General features: G+C 48.9%; 7 protein-coding genes and 1 pseudogene across 7 annotated transcripts, besides 21 other annotated features; all 8 read left to right on the forward strand.

Moving 5' to 3' along the window:
• Positions 1-7,835: a sequence feature (heterozygous, non-Esmeraldo-like haplotype).
• Positions 469-494: a microsatellite.
• Positions 754-1,677, forward strand: Tc00.1047053509003.10 (hypothetical protein, conserved; the record flags this gene model as incomplete). The annotated part of the gene is made up of 1 exon (XM_801270.1): positions 754-1,677. The coding sequence occupies one exon, from the start codon at positions 754-756 to the stop codon at positions 1,675-1,677; it is 924 nt and encodes a 307-aa protein (XP_806363.1).
• Positions 1,165-1,247: a sequence feature (GA-rich).
• Positions 1,200-1,270: a microsatellite.
• Positions 1,751-1,777: a microsatellite.
• Positions 2,228-2,249: a microsatellite.
• Positions 2,436-3,065, forward strand: Tc00.1047053509003.20 (calpain-like cysteine peptidase, putative; the record flags this gene model as incomplete). The annotated part of the gene is made up of 1 exon (XM_801271.1): positions 2,436-3,065. The coding sequence occupies one exon, from the start codon at positions 2,436-2,438 to the stop codon at positions 3,063-3,065; it is 630 nt and encodes a 209-aa protein (XP_806364.1).
• On the forward strand, positions 3,376-3,771 carry Tc00.1047053509003.30 (calpain-like cysteine peptidase, putative; the record flags this gene model as incomplete). Its single annotated transcript, XM_801272.1, has 1 exon — positions 3,376-3,771. The coding sequence occupies one exon, from the start codon at positions 3,376-3,378 to the stop codon at positions 3,769-3,771; it is 396 nt and encodes a 131-aa protein (XP_806365.1).
• Positions 3,950-3,977: a sequence feature (AT_rich).
• Positions 4,036-4,066: a microsatellite.
• Positions 4,431-4,459: a microsatellite.
• Positions 4,957-4,978: a microsatellite.
• Positions 5,206-5,237: a microsatellite.
• Positions 5,328-5,729, forward strand: Tc00.1047053509003.40 (calpain-like cysteine peptidase, putative; the record flags this gene model as incomplete). Its single annotated transcript, XM_801273.1, has 1 exon — positions 5,328-5,729. One exon carries the CDS (start codon positions 5,328-5,330, stop codon positions 5,727-5,729), a length of 402 nt encoding a protein of 133 aa, XP_806366.1.
• Positions 5,767-5,797: a microsatellite.
• Positions 5,825-5,869: a sequence feature (T-rich).
• Positions 5,940-5,976: a microsatellite.
• Positions 6,328-6,367: a microsatellite.
• Tc00.1047053509003.50 (hypothetical protein, conserved) lies at positions 6,635-7,480 on the forward strand (the record flags this gene model as incomplete). The annotated part of the gene is made up of 1 exon (XM_801274.1): positions 6,635-7,480. One exon carries the CDS (start codon positions 6,635-6,637, stop codon positions 7,478-7,480), a length of 846 nt encoding a protein of 281 aa, XP_806367.1.
• Positions 7,498-7,520: a microsatellite.
• Positions 7,684-7,706: a sequence feature (AT_rich).
• Positions 7,836-8,318: a sequence feature (haploid, non-Esmeraldo-like haplotype).
• Tc00.1047053509003.60 (hypothetical protein, conserved) lies at positions 7,837-8,247 on the forward strand (the record flags this gene model as incomplete). The annotated part of the gene is made up of 1 exon (XM_801275.1): positions 7,837-8,247. The coding sequence occupies one exon, from the start codon at positions 7,837-7,839 to the stop codon at positions 8,245-8,247; it is 411 nt and encodes a 136-aa protein (XP_806368.1).
• Tc00.1047053509003.70 lies at positions 8,281-9,132 on the forward strand (annotated as a pseudogene).
• Positions 8,319-8,430: a sequence feature (areas merged during assembly that could not be assigned to a particular haplotype. This can correspond to areas where the two haplotypes were merged or to regions with more than two copies in the genome that were merged during assembly.).
• Positions 8,319-8,438: a microsatellite.
• Positions 8,431-10,331: a sequence feature (heterozygous, non-Esmeraldo-like haplotype).
• Tc00.1047053509003.79 (coatomer beta subunit, putative) lies at positions 9,552-10,331 on the forward strand (the record flags this gene model as incomplete). Its single annotated transcript, XM_801276.1, has 1 exon — positions 9,552-10,331. A coding segment is annotated over one exon (780 nt), but the record flags the coding sequence as incomplete, so codon positions are not given.

Below are 10,331 nucleotides of genomic sequence, written 5' to 3' on the forward strand. Positions count from 1 at the left end.
ATGAGGTTAAGAAAGACAGTGACGCGTGTTGTTTTACTTCTCGTGTTTTCTTTACTGTTGGCTGCCTGATCTCTTTTTGTCACTTTATCTCCGAGGATACCGAGCTGTGGATGGCAGCGAGAGTGCAATTCTTTCTTTCTTCCCTTCCATTGTCACCCACTCGCTCCTCTTACTTCTGCTTTTACTATTATCATTTATGGCCCTCCACGTGGGGAGATTTTGGTGGCGGCGGGACATGTCATCCTTTCCCCGTTGTGCATTTGCATAGTGGGAAGCGGAGTGCAATGCCTCACCCAATACAGAGGGAGAGGGGAGGCGCATATACATATATTGTTTGACGCTGACGGCTTCCCTCTTTTCTCACCCCCTGGCCCCTTTCCCCCTCTATGTGATTTTTTTCTTCTGCTGCGGCTGCCGCGATTTGTTTTTTATTCGAGTTGAACGTGAATATGGAGGCACAAAATGATCTTATTTTTATTTTTATTATTATTTTTTTGTGTGTGTTTGTGTGTTCCTTTCGGTTCACCTCTCCGTCGTTGATTGGGTCGCACACATGCACACGGCTGAATTGGGGGGGGAATAGTAATAAAGGAGAGTGAAGGTGGCTTTGGCACCGGAAGAAAACACCCAAACGTACATAACGAGAGAAAAGGGAGCGATAGACCGACACCCGGCAAAGAAGGAAGATACGACAACTGGAGTGAAGCTTTGAGTGAGGAGAAGAGCGATTTTTAATTTAAAAAGTCCAAAAGAATGGCGGCTGTTGGGACGGAGGATGCTCTGGCTCGTGAGATACAGACACGGATTGATCTGCTGCAGGCGGAGTTGCACAAGCACGTCAAGGACGTTGTCGTTGCGGGTAATTTAAAGAGGAATGCCCACTACACGGCTCGTCACGAGATAATTACAAAAGCGATTGAGAGCGGTGAGCTTCCGCGCACCTTCTGGGCGGATGCCATCGTTGCAGCTCTCGAAACGCCTGAAGTGGCGGAGGGCAACGAAGGCCGCCTTCTTGGCAACTACGATGCCGCGTTGCTGCGGGAGTATCTGCAGGAGGTGAAGGTGGAGTACACAGAGGCGGGTGTGAAGGTCATGCTCACGTTCGCGCCTAATCCCTTCTTTCAGGAGACCGTTTTGTGGGGGGAGGAGCGGCACTACGCGGGCGATGAAGAAGAAGAAGAGGGAAAAGGAAAAGACAGTGATAATGAGAATAAAAACAAGAACAACGACAAGGACGAAGATGATGATGGTGATAATGATGCGGATGACGTTTGCCGCTTCTCCGGCATCACGTGGAAGCCGGGCCACGGCCCTGAGGACGACGGCAACGACCACCACAGCGGCGGCGGCGGCAACGCGGGCATGGACAAGGGTAGAAATGGCACGAGCAGGAAACGCGAGCGGTCGCCAGCTACAACGCAGGGGTGGAGTTTTCTTGACGTTTTCAGCAAGATGCTGCCGCACCCGGAAGAGGACGAAGCCTTTGACGAGGCGGATGACGACGAGCTTGCCGACGCCGTGGAGAACTGGGAGTCCGAGATGGAGGACCGTCGGGATTTACTCTTGACGTTAGTTGAGGACGTTTGGCTTGACCCCATCGCCGCACTCATGAGAAAGCGGGCGGAGGAGCGGGATGGCAGCAGTGGGCCGAGGTTAAAAAGGATGAAGACGGAGTAAAATTGCCGTGATGCTGAACCCCAGCTATGGACACGGACTCTGACTTGTTGTACCGATAATACAGAAGCAAAGCAAAAAAAAAAAAAAAAAAAAAAGAGAACGAGGAGATTATGTGGTTGGGCAATGAAGTGGGATTGCGGTGCCATTTTTTTTGTTGTTGTTGTTTTAAGACTTTTTTTTCTCTTTTGCATTATTCTTTTTCAATAGCCTTGGATGTGGAGGCAATGGTGCATCTGTTCGTGTGGGCGTTTTGGGTGCGAGTAGATGTGTCTTTGAGCTAGTGAGGGTCTGAGGTAAACTTCAACTCCAACGCTGAGAAGAACTCTGTTTCACAGTGGTTGTGTATGTTTCTTTTTATTTTATCTGTCTATTATTGCGTGACGAGTTGCCTTCTCCACCTCCCTCTCCGCATTAGGGACAAAAGGAAGGCGTTGGAGGAGGACGGTGGGGAGGAGGAGGGCATCACATGACAGCAGCGAAGGAGGCAGAAGGGTTCGACAGTGCTCACGGAATGCGTACAACAGATCCCGAGAAATAAGAGGGGGAAGTGTTTTTTTTTTTTTTTTTTTTTTGCTGGTGGCGGTGGCCAATGGTCGAGTGATTTGACATCCATCTCCGTGACGTCTTGTCGCGGTGGGTGCGTCTGACGGCAGCTGGCTTGGTCCCCATTTCCCCTTTTGCCTTTCCTCCGCTCCTTCTTCCTTTGTATTGCGGTGAGGGAAAAGGTTTACGCAGAGCAACCAAGGGCGAGTGCAACGATGGGTTGCGGGCCCTCCACTCAGTGTGCCTCCACTGTTTCTGGGAGCGATGTAACGGGGTGGAAACCGCACGCCGGGGAGGAGGATGAGAATGGCGGTGGAACGAGGGCAAGGTTCTTTCGGAGAGGCCACGCAAAAAGCGGTGGGAAGCGGAGCAACGACGAGGGCCAGCGCACCTCTCCGCCCTTAGTTCATTCCTATCACTGCGGTGGGCCCAGCGTGTCGGGTGGCGAGGTGCTGCCGGCGCTGTGGTATAGCGACTGTACCAAAGCCGCGTGGAAGAAGGACGGGGCGTCTCTTGCACAGGATGATACTGTGCTTCTCTACAGGATTGTGTTGCCCCGCCCCCCGTATGAAGTGTGGGCCTTCTACAATGACACAAAAGACATACAGTTTTATGTAACAATTCACTTTTACCCTCATCCAGAGCAGAGGCGCGAGCTGCTGATGCCGTTGGGTGCAACGACAGTCGTTTGGTTGGAGGACGGAAGTCAGAATGGGATGGACGCTGGCAGCGCGGTGGCAAAGCTTGTCGTGGGTCCCACCGAGACGGCCCTCGCGGTGGAGGGGCACATGGTTGCTTACCGTATCATTGTGAACGGTTTCCCCGCCAATTTCATGATGCAGTAATGTTTTTATTTTTATTTTTACGAACGACGATGTCCTCTCCGTCTCTTTCCTTCCTTCCATTAAACACCAACTCCTCTCTTCCTTCATTTACTGCAGCCCTCACCTGCGATCACCCTTACCGTCGGGGCTTCTCAATTAAGTTTTTATTTTATTTGTTTCCTGCAACGCTTTTTCGCTTTTCTCACCTGTTTCTTTTTCTTTTCTTTTCCTTTTCTCACACCGCCAAAACATGACACCTAGGAAGTCGCGTTACAAAAACAGCTACAACTAACCAATCAACAAGCCTTTTTTTTTTTTTTGGTTTCCAATCATGGGCTGCGGTGCTTCTTCGAAACCCTCCACTGTGGAGTACAAGAATGGCAAGCCAAGCTTTAAAGGTGACGAGATTGTGAGGGGGTTTGATGAGGGCAATGGCCTTCTTTTCCGCATTGTGAACAACAAGAAGAAGCAGTGGGCGTACTACAACGACACCACGGAGTACGAGATGCATGTAAAAGTGACATTCGGTGAGGATTGCGACATCAAGGCACTTGGCAAGACACATTTGGAGAAGCTGGAGTCCGGTGAGCATTTGGCGACCATCGTTGTGCACCCGTGCGAGACGGAGATGTTCATCGAAGGCCGTGTGAACGGCTTTAAGGTGAAGATGGACGCCGTCCCCACTGAAAAAAACAAACGCCCGAAGGAAGAAGAAGAAAAGAAATGAGGAGAGGCGGGGAACGTTCACGGGGGAGAGAGGGACATGAAGAATACCGGAAATGAAAACAAACAAACAAACAAAAAAGTATGAACAAAAATTGGCGGAGGAATTGGGGAGATGGGGGCAGGTGGAGGAATGAATGGGCTTAACGTCTTAGAGTGATGTATGCAGCGCCACTTATTTCTTTTATTTATTTATTATTATTATTTTTTCTCATGGAGTGTTCAGATTTGCCTCTTCCTCCTCCCACGCTCCATTTTATTGATGTAAATACATACATACATACATACATATATATATATTTGCCTTTTCCTCCTTTTGTTCCGTTTTCTTTTCCGGTCTTTATTTCTTATTTTTTTTCTTCCCCCCTCCCCCTTCTCGCTTTCTCGTTCTGTATTTGACCACTGCCCGTGGCCACCTTTTATGGCTTGGCGAGTTCAGTGCGTCTCATCATTCTTTTTATTTGTCTTATATATGTATATGTGTATTATTGAATTTGTTTTGTCTTTTGTGTTTTTGTTGATGACGTCATATTTGTGTCCATCGTGACGCGTATTTTATATCCACATCGTGACGAATGCCGCTGCGTCTGCGTCGTGAATGTTTGGTGGGTATGAAGGGCTATTAAGCAGGAATGGTGGTGGTGTGGTGTGTGACGGTTGAGGTACATATATATATATATGTACATATGCATGGACGGCAGCTTGCGCCCCTCTTGACGTGCCCATGCACTTAGCTTTACTCCACTTCCACCTTGCGTTCCATGTGAAATATTGAAGGGACGTTGTTTTTGCACCAAACGATTCCCGCAAAAAAAAGAAAAAGAGACAGATGTGCAACCCTCCTCCCCCCTCTTTCAACAAAAAGGAAAAAAAATCTTTTGAGGACCGGCATTTCTGTTTGTGCCTTATTATTATTATTATCATCTTTTTTTGTCTGTTTGCCTCTCTCTCTCTCTTTGTATTTATGTGTTTTTTTCTTTAGCCAGTTTGTTATCCCTTCTTCTTTCCACCAGGCAACGACAGTGCTGGTTGGGTATAATGCACATGGCTCCATGAAATTCGGACCGGGGTGGGGCCAGACTATATTCCCCTCCACATGCAAAAAGGATTGGGAAGAGAGAGAGAGAGTGTGTGTGTGCGTGCGTGTGTGAGCGAGAAAAAAAAAAAAAAAAGGGGGGGGGGGGGAGCCATATATATATATATATATATATCTTTATTTCTATTATTATTATTGTTTTATTTGTGTTGTTTGTGCAATGAAAAATTGTTTTTTTGATGATTAGGATGACACACCGAGGTTTTAATCAGGTATGCATATACATACATACATACGTGTATAGAGGATGGTGTCTGCCTGAATCCACCTCCTCTTTTTCTTTCTTTTTGTTTGCGTTTCTTTTATTTGTTTCCTGCAACGCTTTTTCGCTTTTCTCACCTGTTTCTTTTCTTTTCTTTTCCTTTTTCTTTTCTCACACCGCCAAAACATCTAGGAAGTCGCGTTACAAAAACAGCTACAACTAACCAATCAACAAGCCTTTTTTTTTTTTTTTGTTTCCAATCATGGGCTGCGGTGCTTCTTCGAGACCTTACGTGGACTACAGGAATGGCAAGCCAAACTTTAAAGGTGACGAGATTGTGAGGGGGTTTGATGAGGGCAATGGCCTTCTTTTCCGCATTGTGAACAACAAGAAGAGGCGGTGGGCGTACTACAACGACACCACGGAGTACGAGATGCATGTAAAAGTGACATTCAGTGAGGACTGCAACGTCAGGGCACTTGGCAGGACGCATCTGCAGAAGCTGGAGTCCGGTGAGTATTTGGCGACCATCGTTGTGCACCCGTGCGAGACGGAGATGTTCATCGAAGGCCGTGTGAACGGCTTTCAAGCGAAGATGGACGCTGTCCCCACTGACAGGTACAAGCACCGGCGAAGAAGAAGAAAAGGGGGATGCTGCTCGTAGGGGCCTTCCCACAGTTTCTCTTTAACCGCTGGAATCCTTTTTTTTTCTTTTTTCTTTTTTTTTTTTTTGTGTGTGCGCTTGGCTTATCCATTACATTTTTTTCTTTTTCTTTTTTGGTTTTCTCTTTTTTCTTGCTTTTTCGTGCTGATGGGTTTATCATATGGTTTGTGTGTATCCATCCATCCATCTGTATGTACCTACCTACCTACCTATGTATGTATTTATGTATGTGTGTGTGTGTGTGTGTGGTAAATTTGCTTCTTGATGGGCACCCTTCGTCATAATTTATTGCTTACTTCTTGGCATTTTTTTTTAAAAACTTTTGCTTTTTTTGTGCCTGAGAAGAGTCATGTGAGGAGAAGGGGAATGCGGTGTGATGTATTTATGTATGTTTGGGGGGGGGGGGGGATGGGGGGATGGGAGGAAAAGGAGTCGTCGGAGAGCGGGGCTGCAGAATAACAGCAGGAGGAGGATGAGGAGGCATCCCACCCCCGTTCTCTCCCGCTCGTCCCTTCATGCAAAAAGAAAAGAAGAAAAAAAGTGAAAGAACGAGAATAGGGGAGAGTAAGTGAGGCTGAGAGTAAAATTTGAAGATAAGGAAAGAAAGAAAGGGAGAGAGAGAGAGGGAGAGAGAGAGATAAGAGGAAAGACATTAGCACTTGTGCGGTGGCCGAGGAGGGAGGGGCCCTCTTTTTCTTTTTCTTTTTCTTCTTTCTTTATGTATTCCGGCTTAAATTGTACCCAAAGAAGGCAGACCGAACGCATGCCGCAAGCCCGCGGAGGCCAATGAAAAGTGACGGGGATATTTCTCGCTTCACTGCTCATGTTCAATCATTTCCGCTTTTTTTTTTTTTGCTTTTGCTGACTTTTCGCAGAAAATTACAACAACAATAAAAAGAAAATAGATGCGGCGCACGGCACCTCTGCGTCGCACCTCGCGCCGTGGTCCGGGCGGATGGACGGAGCCGACGCTGCGGCAGGCCGCTGCTCTGGTGGATGGGAATGTCACCAGCGGAGCAGCACGAGGCCCATCGACTTCATTTGTTGGCAGCCCTTCCCCAGCCGTGAAGAGCGCATTCGGTGTGGACGACTTCTCCATGATTCGTCGGCAGCAGATGACATTCACGAAACTCATTCAGCTGACGATGGACGCGACTTTCCGTCCAAAGGACTCTGACAGTAAAATCTACGGCGGTGATGGCGCAACACAGCGGGCGGCATTGCGCGAGGAACTGAAAACGATGGACCGTCGCATCACCCCTTTTGCCCACGAGGAGCTCCTTAACGACTATTTGAAGAACATTGTGGCGTTTAGCAGCCCATCTGGCCAGGTGTGCGACCGGGAGCTGCTGCGGGGGCGTCTGGTTGGTTTGCTTTTTTTTACCGAGTCGGAGCGGTCATTGGCCTTTATGCGGAAATTGAAGTCTTTTCATCAGAGACATCGACAAGATTTTGTTGTTATTGCTATCTCTTTGGCCGGCAAGGAGATGATGGACGTTACACGACAACATGGATTTTTTCATTGTGCCCATCGCGATGGTGCGACATGGGTGTCGAGGGACGCAGGGGTTATGGTAAGACCGCTAACACCACTGCCGCGGTTGATTGTGGTTGATGGCAAAAACGGTGAGGAGATAACACGTAGTGGCTTGACGGCTGTTCTGACGCATCCTGACACGTGTTTTGCGGCATGGCGACGGGGTGCTCCCGGACACGAGTGGTGGGACTATTTGAAGACGTTTTACCTCTGACTGGGGCCTTAGTGTGCATATATATATATATATATATATAGTCCCTGTGTCTATGTGTGTAAGTGTGTCGAGTGGATGGACTGGCTTCACCTTTCCCTCACTCCTGGTGGCTTCTTATCGAATCTGCGGCAGCGGGTTGCAGAGAGAGGGGGGCAAGTGGAGTTGTGGCGACTCTCGAGAGGTGTTCTCGCCGTCGAGGTTCCAAAAATAATAAATAAATATATAAGTGAAGTGTTCTTTTTCCCCCCTTCTTCTCTCTACATAATGGATATATATTTGCAGGCAGAAGAACGTGACACGATAGTGTCTACGGGCACCGCAATTCACCAGGCGGCGGTGTCTGACAAATTAGTGCGATGGGAGGCGGTGCGTCGAGTACGTCATGTGACGATCCGACAACCACCAGCCGAATCAAATACCGCAACGGCTACCCGAAAGTTTTGGGCGACGAGGTGATTGGCTGCTTCAGTACAGTTGACGAAACGGGCGAAGTAATGGCACCGCCGGGGCTCCTCTACCGCATTGTGGATAGATCCAAAAGGCAATGGACCTTCTACAACGACGCAAAGGAGTACAACATGGTGATAACAGGGTACTTTGGACCGCTAAATATCATCAAGGCGCTCGGAAAGGCAAAGATGTGGCGTGAGATGCCAAGTGGACTTCTCATCGTTGAGCTCGTCGTTGAACCATTGCGGACGGAGCCCTATTTAGAGGGCGTCGTCACGGATGGGTTTGACTTGCGATTTAGAGCCCTGCCGACATGAAGTGCCCATGATGACATCCGTTACCTTCATCGGATGCCATTACCAAATAACTCTAAAGCAACACGCATACAATCTATCTATCTATCTATCTATCTATCTATCTATCTATCTATCTATCTATCTATATATATATATATATATATATATATATATATATATATTTATTTATTTATTTATTTATTTATTTATTTTCGTACGTTGAAACTGACGACTCCAACGTTCGGTGATCTGAACCACTTGGTGTCTGCGGTGGTTTCCGGCGTGACCTGCTGCCTGCGCTTCCCTGGCCAGCTCAACTCCGACCTGCGCAAGCTGGCGGTGAACCTGGTGCCGTTCCCTCGTCTGCACTTCTTCATGATGGGCTTTGCCCCGCTCACGAGCCGCGGCTCGCAGCAGTACCGAGGTCTGTCCGTGCCAGAGCTGACGCAGCAGATGTTCGATGCAAAGAACATGATGCAGGCTGCAGACCCGCGCCACGGTCGCTACCTGACGGCGTCTGCGCTCTTCCGCGGCCGCATGTCGACGAAGGAGGTGGAAGAGCAGATGCTCAACGTGCAGAACAAGAACTCGTCCTACTTCATTGAGTGGATCCCGAACAACATCAAGTCCTCCATCTGCGACATCCCGCCCAAGGGCCTCAAGATGGCCGTCACCTTTGTCGGCAACAACACCTGCATCCAGGAGATGTTTCGCCGCGTGGGCGAGCAGTTCACGGCGATGTTCCGCCGCAAGGCGTTCTTGCACTGGTACACGGGCGAGGGCATGGACGAGATGGAGTTCACCGAGGCGGAGTCCAACATGAACGATCTTGTGTCGGAGTACCAGCAGTACCAGGACGCCACCATTGAGGAGGAAGGTGAGTTCGACGAGGAGGAGCAGTACTAGGTAGGTTGGCTGCTGCTACGAGGCACGACGGGAGGGGGCGTGTGAGGGCCGCAGTACAGACAACGCTCGTCCTGTCGGCTTTTTTCTTCCGGGCGCATCTTTTTTTCTTTTTATTAATTGACTTTCCCTTTTTTTTTTTGTTGGGGCGGTGGTTTTTTTTTCTGTCTGGGTGTCTCCGTTGACTAGAGAGGGCAGGGAGTTGTGTGTACAGAGTGAAGAGGTCCCAAGGGGACGGCGGATGGTGACGGGTAGGAGGGGGGTGAGGTGAGGAGGAGAGAGAGATTTTAGAGAGGCGAGGCGGGACTGGCGGCAGGGTCATTTCTGTGTGTGTGTGTGGACATTCGTTGCCTCTTTTTTTGGGGGTGTGTGTGGGTGTTTTTATGGTTTGGGTAGATTAGTATTTATTTCAGTTGGTGCAAATGAATGTGGGTTCTAATCAGGAGGTTGCGTGCACGCTGCTTGTTGGTTTTGATGGCAGTAGTGTGAACACGAAGGATCTCAAGGCGGCTTTGGAGAAGGGGGACATAAATGCTCGAGCAGAGGCGCTGGAAACGATGATTAGGCTCCATTTGAACGGCGAGCCGCAGAATCATATGATCATGTCTGTTATAAAATACATCACCCCGCTTGAGGATCACCTTATTAAGAAGCTGGTGTTGTACTTTTGGGAGGTCGTGGAGAAGACGGACAAGAATGGGAAGTTGCTGAGCGAGATGATTTTGATCTGTTCCTTCCTTCGGGAGGATCTACTGCATCCCAACGAGTACGTGCGGGGTCTCACCTTACGGTTCCTATGCAAGGTGAAGGAAAAGGAACTGATTGAGCCGCTGATTTCATCTGTGGTGCAAAACTTGACTCACCGGGTGACGTACGTACGCCGTAGTGCCGTGGCGGCGGTACACGCCATCTATAAAAGGTTTCCGGATCTTCTTCCTGATGCACCTGAGTTGGTTGAGAAATTCATTGGCGACGAAAACGATGTTTCGGCGCGTCGGAATGCTTTTGACATGCTTGTCGAGTGCGCTCCCGAGCGGGCTGTGCGATTTTTGACGGGCTTTCGTGAGTCGACGAATATGGCGGATGCAGGTGCCGCCTTTCAGATGTCTGTTGTAGACTTTGCGCGGCAAATGATACGAGCGAATCCGTACGACAAGGCGAAGTACGTGGCTATTCTGTTCAATGTTTTGCAGTCCAAAAAA

This window comes from Trypanosoma cruzi, genomic scaffold (assembly GCF_000209065.1).
Source record: "Trypanosoma cruzi strain CL Brener 1047053517117 genomic scaffold, whole genome shotgun sequence".
In the NCBI taxonomy this organism is placed as follows: Eukaryota; Euglenozoa; class Kinetoplastea; order Trypanosomatida; family Trypanosomatidae; genus Trypanosoma; species Trypanosoma cruzi.